The sequence below is a fragment of the Falco peregrinus genome, chromosome 12 (genome assembly GCF_023634155.1).
Source record: "Falco peregrinus isolate bFalPer1 chromosome 12, bFalPer1.pri, whole genome shotgun sequence".
Taxonomy (NCBI): domain Eukaryota; kingdom Metazoa; phylum Chordata; class Aves; order Falconiformes; family Falconidae; genus Falco; species Falco peregrinus.
The window spans coordinates 23,806,504-23,830,253 of record NC_073732.1 but is presented as its reverse complement, the minus strand read 5'-3'; the positions used below and the strand labels follow the sequence as shown (position 1 = coordinate 23,830,253).

General features: G+C 49.3%; 2 protein-coding genes across 17 annotated transcripts in view; both read right to left on the bottom strand.

Moving 5' to 3' along the window:
• Nucleotides 1–1,676, bottom strand: part of TNIK (TRAF2 and NCK interacting kinase) — a 163,144-nt gene extending 161,468 nt beyond the window's left edge. For all 10 annotated transcript variants that reach the window (XM_055817361.1, XM_055817365.1, XM_055817362.1 and 7 more), the window contains exon 1: nucleotides 1,340–1,676. In XM_055817361.1, coding sequence (XP_055673336.1) covers nucleotides 1,340–1,396 — 57 coding nt within the window. In that variant the 5' untranslated portion in view covers nucleotides 1,397–1,676. The remainder of the gene's footprint in view (nucleotides 1–1,339) is intronic.
• A 14,938-nt stretch (nucleotides 1,677–16,614) lies between these two features.
• The window catches only part of PLD1 (phospholipase D1), a 75,928-nt gene continuing 68,792 nt past the window's right edge, over nucleotides 16,615–23,750 (bottom strand). For all 7 annotated transcript variants that reach the window (XM_027794401.2, XM_027794404.2, XM_055816909.1 and 4 more), the window contains 3 exons: nucleotides 22,994–23,147; nucleotides 22,236–22,350; nucleotides 16,615–21,673 (listed from right to left, as the gene is read on the bottom strand). In XM_027794401.2, the coding sequence (XP_027650202.2) occupies nucleotides 21,449–21,673; nucleotides 22,236–22,350; nucleotides 22,994–23,147 (494 nt within the window). In that variant the 3' untranslated portion in view covers nucleotides 16,615–21,448. The remainder of the gene's footprint in view (nucleotides 21,674–22,235; nucleotides 22,351–22,993; nucleotides 23,148–23,750) is intronic.

Genomic DNA, 23,750 nt, shown 5'->3' with positions numbered 1-23,750 from the left:
CTAAGCGTGTGTGGATACAATTTTAAAAAGACATGGTGCCCTAGTTCAGATGAACTTCCCAACACAGATGTTGAAAAGATAAAAAGTAAAAAATCTGATTTTCAGGGGCTGGGGGAGAAGGAGGGGGCCCCCTTCCCCCAAAAAACAATACTGCTTTCCTGGATTAACTCCACTGGCTTCAGCAACCTCTCTCTCGAGGCACCTTCCACCAAAGAGAGGAAACAAGAGCTCCAGGTCTGTTTTTAAGCCGGATGGTTCCCCTGCTCCAATCCCATCTACACCCTGTATTGCTGAGCAATCATTTACACTATTAATCAACCAGAAACTCACCAGGAAGAAAGTAGGGCGAGCGAATAAAGATAGACTCCCTTTTTTTTTTTCTTGCACTGAAGCAAATAATATTTCTAAAAATACACTTGTGCAAATCTTCAGTGGATTCTGCTTAATTTTACTTATTTATCTATGCCAGCAGGTTGAGAGAAGCAGCCTCGCTGTTGCCTCCCGGATAAACGCTGCTTCTCTACATGACTCCCCGTGCTCGTCACCAACCAGCTGTTCTTATGACCAAAAGGATGAAGAAAATGGGAAAAAGAAGAAAGTCAGAGGAAAAATAGACCGGGGGTGACATCAGGCCACAGCCCACGCAGAGGCTGACACGTTTGACAAGCCCGACATTTCAAGGGTACATGACGAGCTTCATTTTCGGGGTGGGGGGGCGAGGAGACCGAGCGAAGGGGCCCGGCGGGAGATGGATGGATGGGCTGCGGTGTCCGCGCCGTGCGGGGAAGCGGAGTCTGGGGGGTGGGGGTGGTGCAGCCCCACTCCCGCACCCCGATGGCCGGCTCCGCGCTCCCCATCCCCGTGTCCACGCGTGTCGCACGGTGCGTGCACGCAGCGCCCAGCCCCGCCGCCGCAGGGCCAGCCGGCTGCAGGGGACCGGCCCCGGCCACCGCCGGTGCCCGGAGGGGACGGGCTGCCCCAGCCGCGCCGCCGCCCGCACCCGCGCACACGCACCCGCGCACACACACCCGCGCACACACACACCTGCGTACCCGCGGCCGCGCACGGGCGTGTGCGTACGGGGCCGTGCGCGCCGGCACACATGTGCAGCGGTGCATGCACACATGTGTACACACGGCTGCACGCATGCACGCGCACACGCTTATGCACCAGTACTGACATACGTGCGGGCGCACGGGCACATCCAGCCGCGCGCGCACACGCACACACACGCGTGCACACGCAGCCCCCCCCACCCCGCCCCGGGGATGAATGGACGGATGGGGGGGGTGGGGGGGGCGCCTCTCCCGTACCCCCCCGAGCCGGCGGCGCGCCTCACCCGCAGCGCCGAGAGGTCGATCTCGTCCAGGCTCCGCGCCGGGGAGTCGCTCGCCATGTTTCCGCCGCCGGCCAGGCGGCCCCGCCGCCAGCGAGCGGGCAGTGGCGGCCGCCGCGGCGCTGGCGCTATTTAACGCCTCTCCTCATGCGGGGCGCCGGGAAGGAGAAGCCGCCGCCGCCGCCCCTGCCCTTCCGCCTGCAGCGCGGCTAGGGGCGGCCGCGGGCTGCCGGCAGGCAGGGCACGCCGCGGGCTGCGCCGGGATGGCGGCGGCGGCGGCGGCGCATCGCATCGCCGCCTCCCCGGCCGAGCGCGCCGCCGGAGCTGTCTGTCACGGCGCGGGGAGGGGGCGGCCGCGGAGCGGGGCGGGGGCGGCGCCGGGCCCCGCCGCCAGGGGGCGGGGGCGGGCGGGGGGCGGGCAGAGCCCTTCCCGCTCTGGGCCTCCGCGCTCGGGCCCGGCCCCGCAGCCCGCCCGGCGCCCGGTGTCAGCTCCGCGACCCTCCCTGAGGGACCGGGCCCGGCCCCGCAGGCAGAGCCCCTACCGCCCCGCAGCCCACCCTGAGGGCTCGTTCCCATCCTGGCCCAGCGACCCACCCTGAGGGCTCGGTCCCAGCCCCACAGCCCACCCTGGGGGCTCAGGCTTAGTCCCGCCACCCTCCACGAGGGATCGGTCCTGGCCCCACAGCCCACCCTGGGGGCCTGGTCACATTGAGGGCTTGGTGCCAGCCCCACAGCCCACCCTGAGGCCTCGGTCCGCCACCCTCACCCTGTCGCCTGCCAGGGTGGGCTCCACCGCCTGCCTCCGCCATGGTCGCCATACCCACCGGGGTGTCGAGGCTTGGGGCTGGGGAAGCGCCTCGCAGCACGTGCCGCTTGCTCATGGCATCAGGACCCTCCGGAGGGCCGTGCAGATGGGGACTGAGGTGTGCCTGCCCAGGACAACACCTGTGAGAACTACGCTGCCTGTCCTGAGGCTTCCAGCCCTGGTGCACCTCATCGCAAAGCCCCATGCACAGGTTTATTTGGCACGTAGACCCCGTGACAAACAGTGGGCAGACAAATCCAGGCTACCTAGATCCCTACCCCAGTGCCAGAGCTGTTGTGCCTGTCAGGTCTGGTGGGAAAAGTTGCCAAATCTCAGGTGCTAAGCCCAAATTCTGCCAGACTGGAGTACTGGGAAGCGCTAGGGCCTGGTCTTGCTTGGTGCCAGAGGAGCAGCCATCTGCCTGCTTCAGGCATCTCGGGATGCTCAGGTTGAGAAATGGCCCTTCTCTGGCTGGATGCAGATGTCGGATCTGGGTTTGTGACCTGTTCCCTCTGCTCTCGGGAGCCATGATAGCCCTATGGGCTCCCATGCTGTTCCTGAGTAAGAATAAGAGATTTACGCTGCCTTTGGAATTGGCCACCCCCCCCTCCAAAGCCAGCAATAACTAGGTAGATTCAGCTCTTACTGTTTTCCTTATTTCCCTTTTTCGGATGTGGTTTCTGCCAAACCAGGTGCCATATATAAATATATATGTATAAAAAATCTGTTGCCTTTGAGAGAACCGTATGGAAGCTGTACTTACAACATCAACTTGTGTCAGGAGCTTACAATATGCAGATCTGGGAAGCGGAAACCCTACACATGAGTCAATTGGCAGGCGGATGGGATTTTCTTATACTTTCTGATTGGAGACGCGCTTCAAGAAAGATATAATAAATTGTATTGCAAACAACAGTGCCGTCGCGGGAAGACTGCGTGCCGCAGCTGGTGCTGGACGTGCAGCCTGGCTGGGCTGGGCTGGGAAGGACAGACGGACGAAAGGCCAGAAGGAGATGCCAAAACCTCCCCAGGAGCAACAGAATCCGCCGAGGCGGTTGCAGAAGTTGGTGCTGCCAGTGCCTCCACCCTCTGCTCGCTGGGTAGCCCGCAGCGGAGGGACTGCATCAGCGGCTTGTTAGTCTTATTAGTCCTGATGGCAGCAGGGCTGAGAGGGGCTGAGGAGGGGAGCAGTGGTGCCGGTGTTTCAGCTTGCAAAGGCTGCGAGGGCACAGCAAAATGTGATTTTCTTTTTTTTGTTAATGAACTGCTGAAGTGGCCCATAGTGGAAGCTGCCTGCCGTGAGTGAGGTCCACAGGGTTGCACAGCACCTGCAGCAACAGCAGCCTGCCTGGATTTATCCCCTTCTTCCAAGCTACAAATCATTGCTCCTTGATATCTTGCACAGAAATTAGTCCTCACTTGCATTTAAATCTGATCAAAATGCTAAACGCGATAAAATAAACACCAGGGACCGTCTGAGCACCCTCCTGAATCTTCTGCAGTGCTGGGGTGTTGTTTTAAACCAGATGTTGTCTGTGTCTGTTCAAACCTGGGTATTGCAATGTTGTGCTTGTAGTTGTGAAGCTGGAAGAAAAACTGCCTGGAAACTAGTAACAAACCAATGCGAGACTTCCTCCTGCTTTCATTGTTCTCAGGGAGAGAAGGGAAGAATAAACAGGATGAAAGAGGAACCTGACTTGCTCTAATGTACTTGCCATCCAAAAATACATGGAATTATTTGTCAAACACATAAGGATTAAAAAACGTATATACATATATGCCCAGTCCTGCAAATAGAATGCCCTGATCCTCAGCATGAATACAAAGTCCCAAGCTAACCCGGGGTTTAATTATGATGATTTCCCTGTCTATCAAGGTGGTAAAAATGTAGAGGACTCTCTGATATCGCTGACATAAGAAATGCATGAAGTGTTAGCATGAGGTGAAAGGGAAGTCCCAGTGGGGGCTGCTGTTTCCAGGCTGCTTCAGGAACAGGAGCAGCCCCGGCAGGGAGGTGTGCACCCCGCGACCTCCTGAGATGCTGCAGCTGCCACTGGCTGTACCAGTGCCTGGCCTTGCTGCAAAAGGAGCTAGAGCTGGCAAGTCATTTTCTGCAGGAAGCTTTTTTCTATAGAAAATGTAGTTTCCAAGATGTTGGGGTTTGGTTTTTTTGGTTTGTTTGGTTTATTTTTTAAATTTTTTTTACAAGGAGGTGTATATCTGTGGCACTCTCTATTTCTGCCAGAAGCATCTAAACAAAATCTTGCAGTTGGAGTCACTGTGACTCAAAACAGGGTACTCAGTTGAATTGGCCCAGAATATTTTGTTGTGAGTCAGTTCAGCACAAAATTGTGTTTCCACCTAGGGGGGTGCCCTTGGGAATGGCGGCCGGACCCCATTGTGTCTCATCGTGGTCCCATCACATGATGCCCTGCGCTCCAGCCAGCCTGGCTGCATTGCTGCGCTGGCATGGCTGCATGTGAGCTGCAGCATAGGAAGGGCACTGCCCAGCCACACAAAGGCACTGAGCTGCCACATCCCATCCTTCATGAAGCAAAAGCCGTTGAAGAAGACGCAGCCCCTCCTAGCTCAGCTCCCTGCATCTCTCATCAGCTCCATACCTGGCATTTTCACTGCCGCAGAAGCTGGGACCATTTTGTAGCAAGTTTGCCATTTCACCCCCACTTGGAAAGCAGGGAAAAGTGAAAATGTCTTTTTTTCCTGCAGAGTGGCAGTCCCCAGCCTTGGTCAGGCCCAGTGAGCAATGAACACCTTAATGAACCAAAGCCCTGCTGTTGGCAGTGGGGGGCTAATGTCAGGGTCAGTATTTTTGATTTATTCACTGGAAGGCATCTGCTCACATATAAACCATCCAGGTCATTTGACCTCTGCATAAACCTAAATTTAATTATCTAACAGTGCCGCCACTGTTAATTATATCATGAGGGGGCGTATGCACATAAGGCCTTGTCGGATTAGCAAGAGCTTTCAGGTGCTTTGGATCATTGTCCAGATTAGCAAGGAAAGGAACGAAGCAAACAAGAAAGTGCATTTGGCTCCTATTTTAGGCCCTGACACATGATTTTTTCCTCCAGCACGCAAGGGTCACTTGCTGCCAATAATTCTGTGACCATTCTGCCCCATGGCTGGAGTCAGCGTAATTTTTCTGGTTCCCTAAAGTCCAGGCTGGTTTACTCCAGTGTGTGCCCATGTAATGCAGCAGGTAGATGACTGCCCAAACTGAATGGGGGCTGCTGAAAAATTAATACTCTGTTAAATGCATAATAATTGGGTTTTAGGCTAACATGCAGCTGTGTTAAGAGACACTCAGAAATGAATAGCTACATGTGTCCCTAAACTGCATCTATTGATCTTCTCAAATGCACTTTAACTGATTCATTACCATTTACTGATTGCTCGTCCCTCTGCTGATATGGGTTCCTCTCCAGGGAGAGAAGTGTTTTTCCATGGCATCCTTGGAGCTGAGCAGGACTACATACGTGAACCCTGCTGCCAGGATTTTTCCTATATAAAAAAACCACCAACAACAAAACCTGTAAAGAGTTAATCACTCCCTCACTTAAGCATTGTTCAACTACAAAACCCTGTAATCGCTGCAATGGGGGAGTAAATGGAAAATCATCGAGGGCTCTTTGCAAAAACCTACCTCCACAGATTCATACCCAGGGAACAGCACGGTGCATTTAAATAGCAAAGTCCTGGGGCACTGCAGAGAAAGAGAAGGTAGATGGTAGACTTCCAGGAGCTTAACTCGCCCACAGCACCCCTCCAAGCTGCCGTTCTTCCCCCAAATATTCAGCACCAAGGACCAGCACAGGGTTTCTTTTATGCCTCTTCCACAGGAGTTGCATTTGCCTTCTCTTGAGGGCTGCCACCATGGGTCAAAGCCACCAAGGAGACAACAGCCTAGAAGCCTTCCTCCAGCAAGGCCAGCAAGGTGCTAAAAGAAGCAGGATGCTTGCTGTGCCCTTCCCTGGTTTACGTAGATGAGACTCGCTGTCTGCCTTGCATGAGTTAAAGGAGCTTTTTCCAGGGCAACAAGTGCTCACACCCTTTGAAGTGGCTTTGTATTATTTACCAGACTACTAAAACTTAAATATAAAGTTGCAATATTTAGGTAAAGCAGAATTGTACATAATAATGTGTGTGTCTCCCCAGCAGATGCAAGCAGGCATTGATGCCTTTGTTGGGTCTCCCATCAGTGTGGCTACGGGATCAGAGCCCTAATGCGTTGTTGATTCAGGACACATTTCCCTGTCACTGTTTGGGAACATGCTGCATTAGCAATGTAGGACTTTGTCTTGTCAATTAACCTCTTTCCTTTGTGTCTCTTCTGCAAAGAAAAAAAAACAAACCACCAAAGGGCAACCCTGCTCTTCAGGAGGGTGTCAAGTCTTTTATAATCATTTAAAATGTGCCAGTTGTGACTGTTTAGAAACCAATCAAAATCCCATTTCTGCACTGCTTGCAGGAAATCTAGTGCAGCCTTTCCCCCAGCAAATCATGTTCTCACAGTCCCACAGGGGAATACTAATTTTTCCTTTCTTTGCCGAGATCTCAAGGATAATATCGGTATGCATAAGGTCCAGAACATGGGAGCTGCTGGATCGGAACGTCCTCCAGAACCTACCTGCTGCAGCAGGAAAGTCCTCCGGGGGCCTCTGCCCGTAAATACCTGCTTTACAACCCTGTCCACAGGGCAGAACAGCTGCTCCTTTTTTCAAGTGCCTTTTATCAAAATTATTTAGCATCCCAATATGTTCTTTATGCTGATCAGTCTGGAGCTGAGCTACCCTAAGACAACCAGTATTTATATTCTCTCTTCCTCTCTTCTTTCTTGGCTTGCCTTGCAGACCAAAGGCAGCCCCAGGCCTGGGAAACACCTGACCCAAAGCCACCCCCATCTGGCACTCAGCATAGGTCAGTAGAACAAGAGAAACTGGCTCTATCTTTTGTCAAATGCAAATTTGCTGAGAGTTAATTAAGACATATTTCAGGAACAGTGAGGTTGTTTTTTTTTAAAATGATAATTTGTTCCTGAGGTGTGGGTAGGGTTCAACATCTCTCCTCAGGAAAGGGGTTACAAAACTGGAAGGGTGCATTGCAGTTAGCAGAGGTGCTGACAATGAAGGCCCCGTAGGGCTTCAGCAGTGTCCAGGCACACAGGGTGTTCAGGGACCTGTGAGATCAGGGGCAATCTGCATCCAAAACCTCCTTGGCATATATGTTTTTTCCAGATTTTCATTTATTTTTGATGATTGGTGTCTTCACCATGGCTTGTGAGTTCTGTTGTTCTGCAAAGAAGGTAGAGCCACAAAGGCACTACGCTTCTGCCTTTTTGGAAGCATGTTGTATACTTATCATTTCACCCAGCAAAAGCCTTTTGTTTGAAAAAAAAAAAACCAAACCCCACACCAAAACCAAACCAAAAGGTTAATCCACAGAACAGACTTTTCAAGTCTGGTATTGCAGGCTTCCCGCTTCTTGTCAATGACCAAAGCAGAAGCAAATCAGAAAACAACTGAAGGTACTTAATGCAACCTAAAGTAATCGGCTGAGTAGTGCTTAAAGTGTTAGTGTCTGAGTAGGAAGGCAGGGTTTGAGCCAGCTGCTGTTGCCTTTCTGTGGAGGCTTTGCTCGGAGGTGTTTACTTCCTCATGCTTTCCTGGAGATGTGGCAGTCTATGAAAGCACTCCTCCTGGAATTAGATGAAAATGGTTTTTTGCTAACAACAAAAAAAAGGGGGGGGTGGTGGTGGGGTGGTTTCTAGGTCCTGTCATAATAGGGAAAAACTCAAAAAAAGCTAACCCTAACGTTCATTGAAGGCAAGACATGCTGCACTCATGAAACGGATGGAAAATTTCAAAGGCGTGGGACTTTATGACTGGCTGAAAGAGAAAGTCATCATCAGAGCACCCAAAAATATCACTTCACCATCTCAGAAAGGAACCGGTTGAGTCTGGACATTACGCATGGGAGGTCTTCTGCAGCATGCTACTGCATGGCAGGGATGTGGATGGAGGCTGGCTTCAAGCCCAGGAGGTCCTGTAGAGCTTGCATACTCTGATTTACAGATCATGTCAGAAAACTCTGCCAAACAGCAGACTTTGACATCAGTTTTGTGATCCTCAAAAAGCCCTTTTCAGCCTGCAATATAGAACAGCCTTCACTCCTACAAATCCCAGCTAAAGTCATTAACATCACGTACAGATGGAAAAGTCTCCAAAAGGGTGAAAAGCCAAACAAGAGCCCTGGCCAATATGGCCACGTCCTCACCACTGCCATTTGGCTTACTGCCTAATGCTGTTAATTCACCTACAAATGTAGCATGAAAGGATGGCTGACCCCTCAAGGGCCAAGGCTAACGCACCACACCACCAAGAAATACCTCCAGAAAGCCACAAATACAGACAACAAGGACTTTGGGTAATTATAGCAGGGAAAAAGTCCTGAAAACACAAGTGTTAGGCAGTGCCAGGAGGCCAACCCCTGAAGAAGGGACAGGGGCTCACCTCACTGTGCAGCACCCAACTGGTCAGCAAAGGCCTGGAAATGAAGTGACATCCAGGGTGGGAACAGCATAGCCAACACTCGGTTCAGTTCAGGGATGTATAGAACAAAAGAAAACGGATATATTTAATAAACTGATTATATTAGTGTTAACACGTGATTTCTCAGAAACTACCAAAACACCAGCAGGAAACTAGGTGGTTTTGAAAATGTCTCTGAAAGGCGTGCTGCGTGTTCGGTGGAATGACTCCATCTTCAGTTAAGAAAGCAGAAAAGAGTGGGCTGCTCCTCACAGCCGGGGGAACCCTGCCCACACCGGAGCCCGTAGTCCGGGCTGTCACGAGTAGCTTGCAGGGAGGAAGCCATCAGCTGGGAACTAAACAGAACACTCCGAAAAACCTTGGCAAGAAGGGTAGATAGACCCCAAACAACAAAGGCATGACTGAGCCCCATTTCCCCAGTGCACCAGTCCTGAGTGGGAAGGATGAACTGGAAATTTTTTTTTTAAATTCTGGCCCCTACAGGCTCAAAGCAGCCAGCATATTAAAGAGGTTTTGAAAAGCGACTTTACATGTTTAACTGATCTCGCGGTTTCAGAAGTCTGTGATTCTCTGTGGCTGCTGGCACTGACAGTGCTGTAGCCTGCACTGAGGTTACCAAGAGCTTTGGCCTCCCAACAGTTACAAGATCAGGTCCCTGAAAGCATGCGGTGATGAGTGGGAAGAGACAAACCACAGATGACAGCAACTGGAGAGTGTCTTCTTTGTCCATTGCTACTGCCTGGCTCTGTCAAAGCGGTGCTCCAGCTATGTCCAGTGCAAGGCTCTGGACAGCCAAAACATCAGCTCTACTGGGAGCTTCTCTCATTGCTCTGTTTACAGGAGATATTTTGGGAAGTCACAACAAGTTTAATATACATCATTGAAATGTCTGGTTTATAGTTTATTTTGGAGGTAGGACCACATCTTTGATGCTGTTGTACTAACACAATGTTTACCCATACACTATACTCTTACTGGTGCTTTTCCAAACCAGCCTCTGCCAAGGAGCCAACTGAAAGTCTCGGGGCAGCAGCAAAGGCAGGAGATACTTTTGTGCCCTTGTCTACTGGAAGATCTAAGATGCAGCTGACCTGAAATTACCCATTAAAAATAATGAAAAAACCTGTAAGACAACTATAAGACAACAGTTTCTTCCAGGCATGCAAAACAGCTGTGTTTGCCCTTACCAGTATTGCCTGTGTTTTGTTTCACGTCCTGACACTGCGGATTAAGCAAGCAGTTTGGGAACATAACGAGCACGTCAGCCTAATACCGAGTTCAGGTTAAACACAGTAAAACTACCAACAGCAGTAGCTGTTTAATCAGAAAGAGAGAAGCACGAAGGGTCAAAATTACATTATCTCATGTAGCATTAAAGAATGTCCAGTCTAATTTTATCAAGAAGATGCTAGGCACTGGCTAAACTCACCTGGATGGTGAAATGTGCAAAATCAGAAAACTAGCAAAAAGCCTGTTTATCACTATATTACCTATTAGCTTCTTTTTGCAGAAGTAAATACGAACATAAGTTATAATGAACAAAAGGAGAGTGCACAAGGCTGTTCAGAAAGGATGGGTCTTCCGAACGGCACATCTGGGTGTTACCATGGAGAGAGGATAGAGACAGCTCGCTTGGGTTTTGTCCCAGCTCTTGCTATATTCAGCACTTTTGTGGATCCTGGAACCACATGTCTATATGTGACTTTCAGTTCTTATTTAAAAAGCAATAAAAACCTGAAAGCCATAGCCTTAGGAAAGCAATAGAATATGATCCTTGGGAAAGTTAAAGAAACTAAAGGTGAATTCAGATGTCCTGAGGGTGGAGGTGATGTGATCTGTGAGGTCCCAGGCTGAAGAGACCATCTCATCCTGCATGAGGAGGGCTCTCCAGTGCCTCGGCTCCATTCCAGCCTTGCTGTAGTCTTACCAGAAGTAAAATATTGGAAATGTGGGTGACAGCTTAGATTACACATCGTTAGAAACAGCCAGGATAATCTGCCGCCAGCTCCCTAAAAGGAAATCTTTAGCTAACAAATATGCTCCAGCCTTTTGAGCTGGCAGATAATGATGTGAATAAAATGTAGCTGGATTTCAGGGAAACAGTTGAAATCGTGCCATGCAGGGGGATGCTTCAGCAGGCCAGAGTGAGTGGTGCAGAGCAGGAGAGCTGCTTCTGGCATCACTTAGCCAGGAAGCAGAAAAGAAAAGTGGCAGCTCGGTTTCCTGGGGTGTTGCAACTGCTGCAGCAGCCCCAGCACCGTGGCTGTGCCAGAGCCCTGCATCCAGGGATGGTCAGCATGGCCTGATGGGCTTCATACTCCTCACTGGGGCGTTTCATCATGTCCGTGCATCATCTCCGTGTCCCTCCCACGACATTACAACACATGGGGTTGCTGGAGGGAGCCACTAGTGGTTTGAAGAAAAGCATCGGTTTACTTACAGACAGAAAAAAAGGAAACCCTGTGCATGAGATCACTACCCACCATGAGGACAAACAGCATCTCCATGTTTCCAGTCGGCTCTGTCCTATACAAGTGTGTCAGATTTGCAGGGCAGGGAAATGCTGTGGTTTTAGGTCCCTTAGCAGCACAGGATCCTGGAACAGTGCACCATGGTGCAGCAATGCAAATCCATAATAGTGTTGCTGCTGCTGCCATCACCACCAGTAACACAGGACAAGCCATACTGGTCCGAGTCTTCTGAGGACAGGAACCTTGTGGACCTGGACAACTGGATTTTGCTCCTGCTGAGAAAGGTTCTGTTTGAAACAGCATGTGTCAGCTCAGGGAGGCTTCTCCTGCTGAGACATTTTGCATAAATTCTGCATAAACCTTTCTGATATGGTAAAAAAAAAAAAAATGAAATGGAAAGACACAGAAAGCATACAGACACAGTAGAAACCAAATTTGGAATGATTTAGATGATTCAGGGGGTTGGGGGGTTTTGGTTGTTTGTTTTTGTTGTTGGTTTGTTTTTGTTTTTTTTTTTAGGGTACAAGCAGCTAGTGCAGCTCACCACAGACTCGCACAACCCAAGAGCTTGAAGTCAGCGTGGAGTTTTGAATGAATGATTCATTATTCCACACACGCTCCGGCTCCTCCACCACTCCAGCCTGTACCCAGCTGGATCTCAGGAGAAATTCCTAGAGTGTGTAATTGTGTATAATGTGATCATCCTGCAGCAGGAAATAGGTTTGTAAGCATTCTTAGCCAGTACAATTGATGTCATACAGATATGGTCTGCAAGGAAACAAAAGTGGAAATATATATTGCAGCAAGTCATTTGAGAGCTAATACAGCCTTCCGGGAGCAACATTTTAGGCAGGGAATGTATTTAAGCAAGGTATACATAGTATTTCATTTTTAAGTGGCTCAGCATGACCATGCTCAGAGGAGAGGGGAAGGCGCTGACCTGCGAGCCCCCAGAGCAACCCACCTTTGGTGCAGCCAGCAATGCTGGATTTGGGGTGCACTCCCGTGGGGGGTTTGCATCCCTTCGCCAGAGAAAGGGCCAGGCTCCCAGGGGAGTCCGGGCACGGTGGAGGAGGGAGCCCGATGGGGTTACGTGCTGCAGCTGCAGCCTGCCCCTCCCGCATAGCTGCGGCTGTGGGGTGCTGCAGGCACAGCAGCACCCAGCACCCTGGGGACGGGGCTTGCAGCCCCCCCGGTAACGCGGACACCCATCTCCGGCAGGTGAGCAGGCTGAGCCCGCAGCACCCTCTAGAGGAGCCCAGTCACCCAGCCCTTGTTTTCAGGGAGGATTTAGATGCACGGAAAAACATCTCTCTCCAGCAATGATCCCTCAGGCAGGTTTAATCCATTGCTCTGCACCAGCTCGCCTGGGCGACGCACCACTGCTGGGCAGCATCAGGCCTCCAGCATCTCCCTCCTGGTGCTGGAGGGGATGCAGATGGGCAGTGCTGCAGGCAAGGGCTGGGATGGAGAGGGTGAGGTGGAGCAAGGGCTCCCCACCGAGCCGGGGAGCAGCACCCAGGGAAAAGTCCTTCAAGTTCCTGCATTGCAGGGCTTCAGGTCCCCGGTGTGTCCCCAGCTGCAGCCAACATTATCTTGATGGCAGGATTATCCCAAATTGGAAGTGGAGTCCTAGGAGGTGTGGAGATGGACACTTTGGTCCCATCATGTGGTCCCCAGAGGGCCGTAGGCTGCAGCTCCATTTAGCCTAGCATCCCTCAGCTGCTGCACAGCATCCCGACACTCGCCTCAGTCAGGTGGCTGCTCTTCCTCTGGTCCCTCGGGCTGCGGCAGGCACAAGAGGAGTTAGGTGGGATGTTACCTAAAAGCTACCCATTGGTGAAATCACACTAGCGTGGCCCCACGGAAATACAGCTTAAATTCCTTCATGCAATTAAACACACAGGTTACATCCATACAATGTCATTCTAGTCCCAGTATCTGCCTTAACCTTTCCAGTGAGTATGTGCTGGTCAACATATAGTCCTAACAGGTCTACGGGGTTCACCTGGGATTTGGTATGTAGAAAACATGAGACACCTGAGGACAAACATCTTCCGACTGCTGTACTGTGCTAGTCTGCTATGTGTGGCTACAGCTGCCTTCATTTCTGGAGTTTCCCAGTTCCATGCCTGATACTGGAAAAACCAGGACTTTTCTGTATAAAGCAAGCCATTAACTCTGCCTAAAATTAATTCGGTACTCAGTATCTAGTTCATATTTCTGAAGTTTACAGTGCTTTATATTTCATTTCATAAACCACATATCTATTTCAAGAGGAAGCATGTCTGAAACATAAATTCCTGAAATGTAAAAAACCAAAAAAATCTGAAGTTTCAAACCCACCTTTCAAGTTGACATTAAAAAATGCCAGGAAAACAGGCCGAGTCCCCTCCTAAAAGATACATTTTCTGTTTCTGTCTTGGAGGTACAATGTCTATGTTTCAGCCTGCGAGTCTGCTGAGGCTTGGTTGGGGTCCTTTAATGCACAATTGGTTGGTAAAGGATGAAATAAGGCAACCCAGAGAAGAAAATACAAAATCATTTTCTGAGTATTTGGCGAGATGAATGGGAGGAGTCAGATAAATGCCAAAGGCAGCACACTAGGAGCAGGACAGAGCTTCAAAGCTGTGGACAGGAGGGAGATGCGGAGATCGGTATCTCTGGTTGACAGCCCTGCCTGTCCCCTCTCCCAGCTGTTCCTGGCTCTCCCACCATGGGAGGAACCTGGAGCGAGAAAGCAGCCTCCTGCCTGGAGACACTGGAGCATCTGTGTGACACACCTGCTTTCAAGCTGTGGCTTCAGCAGGAACATAAGGGAACGTACAAGGACCCGGCAAGGATAAGAGAGGCTGAAGACCAAGGTGGTGGGATGGCATCTGCATGGACAGCGTGGCGTGCCTAGCAGTGCTGAAGCCCCTGTGCAGCCACTACACAGCTTGGCCCTGGTGCTTTCCCCAGCTGAAGAGGTGGGTCCGGCTCTTACCTGAACTTCTCTTGTGCCCACACCACCTTCAGTGTCCCTCAGCTTCCTTTCCCGAGGGGTGATTTCCAGCAAGTCTGCCCCAGCAGGACTCCAGCACTCCTCTGCCTCCTTAAAAGCACAACCCTTGGCCCGAGGTAGGTTTCCCCATAGGGAGGTATGGTATGGACAGGCCATCAGCAGAGCACCACAAAGCTCCTGAGCAGCATGCAGATGGTTCCCCCACTTCTGCTGGGCACTAGTAATCTCCAGATAATAGAAACCTGTGGAGACATGATAACACTATCTCCCTGGCCTCCTCTCCTTTGTCCTCAAATGGGAGTCACAGGATGTCTAATTATCAAGATCAGGCTGACTACGGAGAGATTACTCATCACTGATTCTGGGTATAAACAGTTTCCTTTGCAGAATAATTTCTTTTTTAAGAACATCCCCCCCCCCCCCCCCCCTTCTTCAAATTAATTTCCATCCCAGCCACAAGCCTCAGTAGAAAATCTTGCCATAATCATTTTGAGCGAAATATTCTGAGTAATCAATCAAAGCAGTGGAACCAATTTTGAAACTGTCACTTTTAATTTTTCCAATAAAAAAAAATAGAGCATTTCACTCACAGTGCTGTTGTGATTCCAGCTTTTAAAACCTTTGCTCCACCGCATCAGTGCTTCAGAGACATACTTGAAAATCTGAAGAGCTGGCACAATTGCAGAGAAACTAAACCAGATTGATTTTTAGCAGTGAGAAGAAACCTGTTTCTTCACATGCCTTTAGACCCATCTCACAAAACCTTTCCTTTCTTTCTTGCCTTCTCTACAAAAGTAACTACAGAGTATTAGTAATTTCATACACTCAAAAGGCTGGCACTAATTAAAAAGTTGACACATTATTGAGAGCTCTGTGCATAAATGCATGGCTAATGAAGGCCCAAAGAGCAGATGTGCTCGGTGCTGGGGTGGAGGAGAGAAATTCTCCAGCCTCCGGCACTGGATGCCTGCGGACACATCAGCAATGGAGAGCTGACCTGCGAGAGGAGGCAGGAACTGCCTCGGTACAAAAGTGGCTGGAGAAATCCATCCTGGAAATAACAGGTCTTAAACATACTAGCAATTGGGCTTTGTCTTCAGGGTACGCATAGGCTACAATTCTGCTCAGCGAGGAGCCATCAAATTAGAGGCTTTGCAAGTCATGCATCAGGCAAATGCTTTCTGTAGGGAAGTCAAAGGGAGTTTTGCCATTGTCCTCGCTGACGGCAGCGTGTTCCTGCCTCCCCTGCACAGTTTGTGCCCACTATAGCCCGTAAGCTGGCCTTCACTTGTATTTTGAATGGGCTGTGGATGTGGATGAAGTGGTGCACAGTAAAAGCATCGCATGCCTATGTGTAGGAGAGGGAAAACAGAAAAAGCAGCAACAGTGCCCTCAAGTTGGGCTCCTACATCGTGTAGAGAAGGGAAAGGATCCTTCTTACAAATCGATACCTACGCTCTCTAGATTCAAGACCACTTCTAATTTCGCCATAATTTCATACAGAGATAAGCTTGCGTTGTGATACCCCCGCTCTCCTGCACTGCTGGCCCAGAAACCAACCGATGCTGGCAAGACAGAGCCAGCAAGGGCTGCCAGCTTCGGCCGTGGCCACCCACGCTGCCCTCATGCCTGCGCCACTGCCAGCCAGCACCCTGTGCCCAGTGCTGACTGGCAGGTCTTCCCATCACTCCTGCCTGCTGTTATCTCTGCCTGCAAGACCTGGGAAGCGTGATGCAGCAAGCATGTAATTAGCTGTGAGATGCCGGAGTGGCAGCAGAAGCTGGGGTGTCAGTCAGCAGCTGCCTGCCTTTTACCAACACACCCCTGCCCTGAAGCTCCAGCTCTGTTATCTTGGCTTATTGTATTTATCAAGGGCACAGACTGGATCTGGGAGTTTTGAAGATGCGGAGAGCCCTTTGGCATTTGAGGAAGGAGATGAAACCTAAGAAACAGAGAAGTTAATATGTCTTCAGTTTGCAAGAGAGCTTGGAAACGCCACTGATGCTTTATTAATCTCTTCTCCCCCTTGAGGACAATGGTAATCTGCTTTTTTCTCTATATATACTCGATTTCCTTTACCGAAAGTTAAAAGGAACAGTGGCAAGTTAGTTCTGTTTTGGAGAGCATTTTTGTCTGTGCCTCTCATAACGCTTTCAGATTATTAAAACTTTTAAAATAGGATTTTAAAATGTAAGTCGTCCAATTTTCTCTTTCTATACTGTTTCACTCCACACAGCAATTTCTCTCTCCCTGGAAAACACTAGTGACTCAAGTCTAGCCATTTTTATTACATTTCTGAGCCTTTTTCCATCATGTCTCGGCTGCTGGGACAGCACTGTCAACGCAAGGCAAGGGCAGAACTCAGCCCACAAGGAGGATGTGGCCACAGTCTGCAGAACAAGTAGAAACAAGACCAAAGCCAAACATTTTGACATGATAATCAGTTGTATTTTCAGTCCATTAATACACATTCATTTACCAGATACAAACCGAGTGGAAAGGAAAGCGATCGTTAGCAGGAACAAGGATACAAAACTCAATTCCAGCAGCCTTCACAGAAGGGATATTCAGTGTTCACAACCACACCATCGGAAGGTAGAGACGCACGGAGACCTGCACTCACCCGAAGTGGAAGCTCTCCTGTTGTTGATTAGTCTAGCTAGAGACACAATTTAGAAAAAAAAAAACCAACCAACATTTCCAGAACTGTGACTTTCAACACTTTTTCTCATTTCCCAATTGTCAGGAAAGAGGTAAGGTGGAGTTATTTACATGGAGGAGATTTTATGAAAACACGCTGGGATATTAAAAATGGAATAATCACAAATACTGGAAAATACAACAAGAAAGCAGGCAGGGAAATTAAAAAAAAAAAAAAGAAAAAAAAAAGAGAGAGAGAGAAACCCCAAGAGGATCACTGCATTCAGCGGTCAATGTACAGTTTGTGGGTCTGCTCCACTTTGATACACCTTCGTTTTGCATGCTTAACCTGATTCACCACCATGGCGTTACACTCCTGGTTTAAACCTCGATTCTGCAAAGCTCCTGGTTTCAGCAGGAGCTCAGCTGTGCAGAGGGATTGCTCGTTTGAAACAATTTGCAGAACAAGGGCCACAAAATGTGAGAATGTATTCACATCTTGTAGGTCACCCAAGAGATGCCAACCTCTCTCTGTCTACCTGGTCTGGAGCCCACTTGCTTTCTCCACCTTGGCCACCACTGCATCCTACAAACCAAGTCCTCTCTGTCAGAAAAACCAGTGCGGCAGCTCTGCGGCTGATGGAGGTGTGTCAGTTTAGACCAGCATGGATTTGGGTCTTTGCATTCGGCAGGAGAAGGAAATGGCATTAACCTAAAGGACCATGCAGAATTTTCTTCCAATGTCCCCACAAATGCAGCTTCTGTGCACATATTACAACCCCCCGACTGTCCTAACAAGTGCACAAAAGACTTGTTACACTGAAATAACAATAGCAAACCACATCTGAGCTTGATTGTACATGGAAGTTTCCTTGGAAGGAATAAAGATACTGTAAATTATTCATGTCAGGGTCCCAGCTAGGCAGAACCTGCACTGAGGTCTCCCCTGGGGACAGCACCAGGATTGCAAAATCATGTTGTGAAACCTGATCAAAATGGAGTGTTTGGGGTTTAATCCAGCAAAGCTCACATCATGTCAGGCACGCACCAAGACAAGGGCCCAGAAACTGACCCAAGCACTTTGTGTCTGCCATGGAGCACTGGAATAGTTCTCCTACAAATTGTATTTTAGTAAAAGCTCTTCCATATGATGACATCTTATCCCTCATTTTTTAAACCATGCATTAGCATTACAGTGAAACATTTATCCAGTCCAACATCTATACAACAAAACATGTATTTTAAAATATCAGACTATTAAAAAGATACGGTAAGAAGTGTGAGTTCTCAAAGTGGCATGTGTTAAGGAATAAATTAAAAGAAAAAACATTTTAGACTCAAGTTGAACTACAAAATAGTTTGAGCCTGGGAAAAGTTCTCATTTCTTATAATTCGAAGAAATAAATGCCACAAGAAACAGTTCATATTTCTGGGTTTGCTAGTGCCTGAATCCACACCACTTGGTACAGTACTGTATATCTGCGAGGAGTCCTCTCCAGTTTGAAGGTATTAAAAATAAACCCACACTGGTATTACTGACTAAGAAACAGTGATTGTTCAGGTGCAGAAATTAACTCTCTCAAGGTGTTCAACCTCACAGGCTTCTTAATATAAGAAATACGCCTCTAGCTGACGGGACCGAAGGAGCCAGCTCCAAACAGCACAGCCCGCAGGTGCGAACAAGAGCCATGTCTTCACTGCAAACTCCAGCCCCATCATCTGTTTGGGGTGAGCAGGGCCACATCCACGGAGAGGGGGTTGATGACCCCATGAGCCCCTGGGGATGCAGGGTTCTCTACGCTGTGCTGAAGCTGCCTTGCACACCTTGCTTGCATTTGAATGTCACTAAACTCCTGGTATCAGGAATTTAGCACCAGCACAGGGAAGGGACGTTCAGTGCGGCTCCTCTGTTCCTACAGAGGGAAACCTCCTCCCGGACAGGGAGCCAATGTGAGGTCCATCTGCTACTTTAACAGCAAAAGACCTTCTTAATTAGCACCTTTTCATACAGAATCAGTCAATTAAATCCTTCCTATGTGGCTCTGCTGTGTCACTTGGGACCTGCAGCCATCACACGGTGGGCTGAGTGGTGCAGAACCTAGGTGGTTTTTCCCCAGAGCAGCCTGGCAGAAGGGGACTTAACGCCACTGGAGTTATGAAGCCCAATTGTCAGCTACCTACCACCTTAAAAGACAATATAAGGATAATTTAACAATTACAAGACTCTTTGCTAATATGAGGATGAGGACAATAAGAGCACTTAGAAGATGACAGGAGTCTTGCACTTCTTCAAGGTTCACGTGTATGGGTGGCAGGGTTGAATGCTTCCTTTTCAACTATGAATACAGATCTGTGGGACCTACAGTGATTCCCTGACAGGCTGTAATTGTTTAAAGTTAGCAGCTTTGTTCAAACTAAAACAGCTAAAAGCGTATCAGAAGAGAAAAGCTCTGAACTAGCACTGATGTGAAATAACAAGACACCTTTGATCTTTCTTGATTGCAGGTGGTCAGGGCACATGCGGCTCTGGCTCCACACAGGGTGACCCCAGGTCAATTTTTTTAAGGGGGAAAAAAAAAATAAAAGGAACATACTTATCTGCTAACAGTGTGCCAGCTAAAAGCATCAACCCCCTGGACCAAAGATCATCACATAAAATGCTGCATGTGTACTTCCAACAGGCTAACCAGACCACAGCCACATCAGCCAGAGAGCAGTGTAATAAGCAACTGCATCTACAAAACACAAGCGTAAAACAATGGAAACTGTGGGAAGGGGCCGAGGCTTGGGCTGCCTTGGAAGAACATCTGGGGTTGTTACTTACTCAGGTGATGCAGCAGGTACAGAATGACCTGATGCCTAGTTACAGGTCTGAAGACACAGAAGGCAATCAGCTAAAACGTGGCGCCAGATATGTTTTGGGTGTGAGTTTGACTGGTATGATTCTTTTCCAGTTAGAAACAGGTGAGACTGTTGGAAGAGCCAGAAAAGGAAAAAAGAAACTTGCTTGTGAGCTAAAGTAAATACCCGTTCACCTGGTCTTTTGACTAAGGATAGTCGGACACAGAGTTAAACCCAGCTAGCAAAGGGATGCCCCTGGACGCAGTGGCAGCAGAGGAGCTCAGCCTCCCACCTCTCCAGACCCAGCCCTTGTTAGGTGTTTCTAATGGTCCGATCTCTTAGTGTTCAACATGGCACCGCCAACCGCTGGGGAACAACTCTCCTGGGACTGCAGTAGGAGCTGGACATGAAACTGTGAGGTCATTGCAGGATGGAGTGAGACCCAGGATAGCACCAGAATGACGACATCCCGACCCAGGAGTGGTAGTGTTTTGCCCAGGGATGCTGAATTGAATTGCTGCTTTGCTGCACAGTGAGATGCCAAATAGCTTTAGAACCTGTCTTACAGAAATGCCGAGTTTTACCCGCACTTGGGAAGACACGTCCTGCATGACTGAGCTCAAGACTGTGGCTGGTCTAACGGAGTAGACCAGAGACAAGGCTTTGCTGACTGCTCCCCTTCCCCCTTGCATTCAGCCCATAGACAAAGCGACACGCCAGCTCAGTTTGAGCATGGCATCAGCTCTAGCTTAGTGACCTTTCCCTTCTTTTAAATAGGGAGAGAAGGGATGGAAAGAAAAGTCTACCTATGTACTGCAATACAAATGCATGAATGGAAGACCCAGAGTGCAGAGCTTAGCGCGGCCAATGCTGGCTTTTGAGTTTATGTCCCATTACACACAGTGCCTCGCTTTCCTACAGCTCTGGAGGTCTAAGGCTTGAGTTTAAACCTTGATCTTCTCCTGGAGAAAGCCTTCATGCGCAGTTGGAACAAACTGAGATGTTGTTGCGTGTCTGCAAAGGCCAGCAAACCCTGATGATTTTCAGCACCTCCGGCTCCATCGAGGTCACCCTTCGCCAAGGCCAAGGCAGCGTCACGCTGTGCGTGAGGACTGCTGATTGCTGTAGCCACGGTAGAAATGTCTTTTTTTCCCCCCCCAGAGAGGAGAAGAGACAGAAATGTTGATTCTGATACAAGATTGTTAGTCTGTTTCCATTTATCAAGTGAAAGACCTGCACTTTGCAAGCTGTAGGACAGCCCAAGGCAGCACCAAACAGCACTTCCCAACAGTGCCAGAGCAGCATGACGTGCTCTGATGGTGCATGGAAGGGGTAACACAGGGGGACTCCAGCAAGCCAAGGTACAGATACCCAAAAGCCTTAGAAGCACACGCAGCCCATGACTCCTGCGCAGCCACAGCACGACCACAGTACGTATGCATCCACAGTACACAGCTGGCAGCAGTGACAACATCGACTGGGAATAGTTTCCTGTCCTAGGAAGGAGCCTGTGTCCTTTAGGTGCTCAGAACATGCCTTAAAAAAATAACTCCCTCGGAGGCAAAACTTCTCATTTGCCATAATTTCCAAGTCTTTCTGCTCCTCTCCTTTGCTAGTGTTGATTTGCTTCAAGTTCCTCCACCAAAACCCTTAGGAAAGGCACATTAAGCTTGGTGGAGATGTTTTTTTGCCTCACTTAGCAATAAAAAGCTTTCCAAAATCCCATGTCATTCATCAACTTGTCTCTAGAGAACCAGGCTTTAAAACGTCTGCATCTTCTTAAGTCCAAACCTCCATGGGTACCATGGACTCCTTTGTTCCAACGGAGGGAAGCAAGTACTCTTCCTCCAGAAAACGAAAAGGGAATTGTACTAAAAACCCACGAATCTTCTTTAATTCTTCTGCTGCTTTTGCAGGATCATCAGTGGCTAATTTGGGCTTGTTGATGAAATCACGCAGTTGGGTTAAATTATTCACCTGGTCACTGGGAAGGCATCGGAAAACCTGATCAAAACAGAAAGAAGAAGTGGCATGTCAGTGCGGGGGAAATACTGCAATGCAGGGTTCCCGAGAAAGACCAAAATATCTAATACAAATTTCCCGGGATGGGACTTCATTAGCAGCCTGGAGAATGGGGAGGGAAGAGGTATGTGCCTATCTGTGATACGGCTGGAGCAGGCAGAGGGGAAGGCTCCAGGGCTTTTCCTAATCACTGCAAAAGCTCATTAAAAACCAGAAGTAAAATTTACTTCTACTCCAGTTATGCTATGGCCAGCTAGAAGTAGTGAGTACACCACGGCCATTCACCAGAGCTACAGCCATTACAAATAAAAGGTCAAGTCAGAACTGCTGCCTTCTTGGGCTGCCGTCACTTTGAGGATGCACAAACTCCGGTTTCTTGTCCACAGCTCTTGCATCCAACACTACTCGTTCCTTCAAAGCATCTCCGAGGGTCCAGCCCCAGGAGCTGGACCTGCTGCCCTTGCCCTCCCTGTGCTGCTTCTCCCGTTGGCATCTGCTGCTGCCGTGCAGGAAGGAGGGAGGGGAAAGTCAACGCATTCCTCACCTTGTCAAAGATGGTGGCATTGCGAGCTGCTGTAGAAATCCACACCTCCTTGAAGAATTTGTCACAGACGGGATCTTGGTGTTCTGGACTGAGATTAGAGCCACCAAGGACAACCCTGAGAAGGCAAAGGGATCGATGCTCATGGAGGCTGAGGCACGGGGCACTCCCCCTCTTGAAATGCCGGGAGAGGAAAAGTTTTGTTGGGACTTGCCAGACCGTGCACGCTTCCTGCACCCTCCCACTCCTGTCCCTGCAATAGTCTGTCAGCCATAACGCTGCTTGATTTTCTGATTTTCTCCTTTTTTCTGCGTGATAACTGTCCAGATGGGAAATAGGGTAGGGGGGCAAAAAAAAAAAAAGTCTAAAAGAAAAAATGGCCATGTTGTGGGCCAGATGGCTGCTCCGAGTCAAGAAACTTGCATCAGAGCCACCACCCCCCAAAATTTAGAGAGTGTGAAAACAGGATCTGGAGGCAAAATATCACGGTGTTGTTTATGAGCTCTCCTAGCGAAATCCCAGAGCAAAACAATTTGTAAGTAAAGCTGCCAAGCTGAGGGCAGGAGCGGCGTGAGAAAGGCTAACTAACGCCAATGAAACAGCAGCAAAACCCTGGACTAAATCCAGGCCAAGCAATGCTAAACCTGAGCAGGCAGCAGCAGCCCCGTTGGTTTGAAAGGCTGCGGGCAGGCGTAAGGCTGAGCAAGCCCTGCCTACATCCCTGCTCGCTGCCCGCGCTTGGCCAGCCCTGTGCATCCCACCTGAAGCACTGCAGCCGGAGGGACTGGGCAAACTTCCCAGCGCTGTAGTCCTCCCCGTCCATCACGGAGGGGATGGTCTCGGTGTCCTGCACAATGATGGCCATCTCACTGTCACGCTTCCCCAGCATGCTGCGGTCGTTGATGTTGGCAGAGCCTGGCAAGGGGGAAAAAGAAGCACTGGCAGTGCACCACTGCTGCACGAGATGCTCCTGCACACCCCCCCCCCCACACCCCCCCCCATCTATGCTTTGCTAGGTAAAACCCCAACCAGAGGGCTTCCTTATGGAAACACAGACCCTGAGAGTCAGAATCTGGGGGAGGGAAAAGGAAAAAAAAATAATTTTTGCAGGCTTCAAAAGCTCCAGGCTTGGAAGAAGTTAAATCATAGCCAAACTCAAACCATCATTTTCAAAAGTTTACTCTCTGTAACTTCCCAGATGCTTTTGCTGAAGGATTTCAAAGGTCTTAACTGCATTCTATTTGGATCCCAAGTTAAATGACGCAGGATGGACTCCATGGGTAAATCCACCCATCTTTAGTAGTGTGAAGAGGGGAAGTTTTTCATTTGTATTTAGAACGTAGGGATTTTTTTGGGAGAGGGCTTTAGGAAGAAGGACATCATCTCACTGTGGGTAACCAACACCTGGACCCTCCTGTCCTGCCAGGACCACACTTCAGGCACAAAAGCTAAGGCAGCAAGGCAGCAGCAGACCCAGGGCTCTGGGGGACTTCCCGACCACAGGAGATGTTTTTTCTC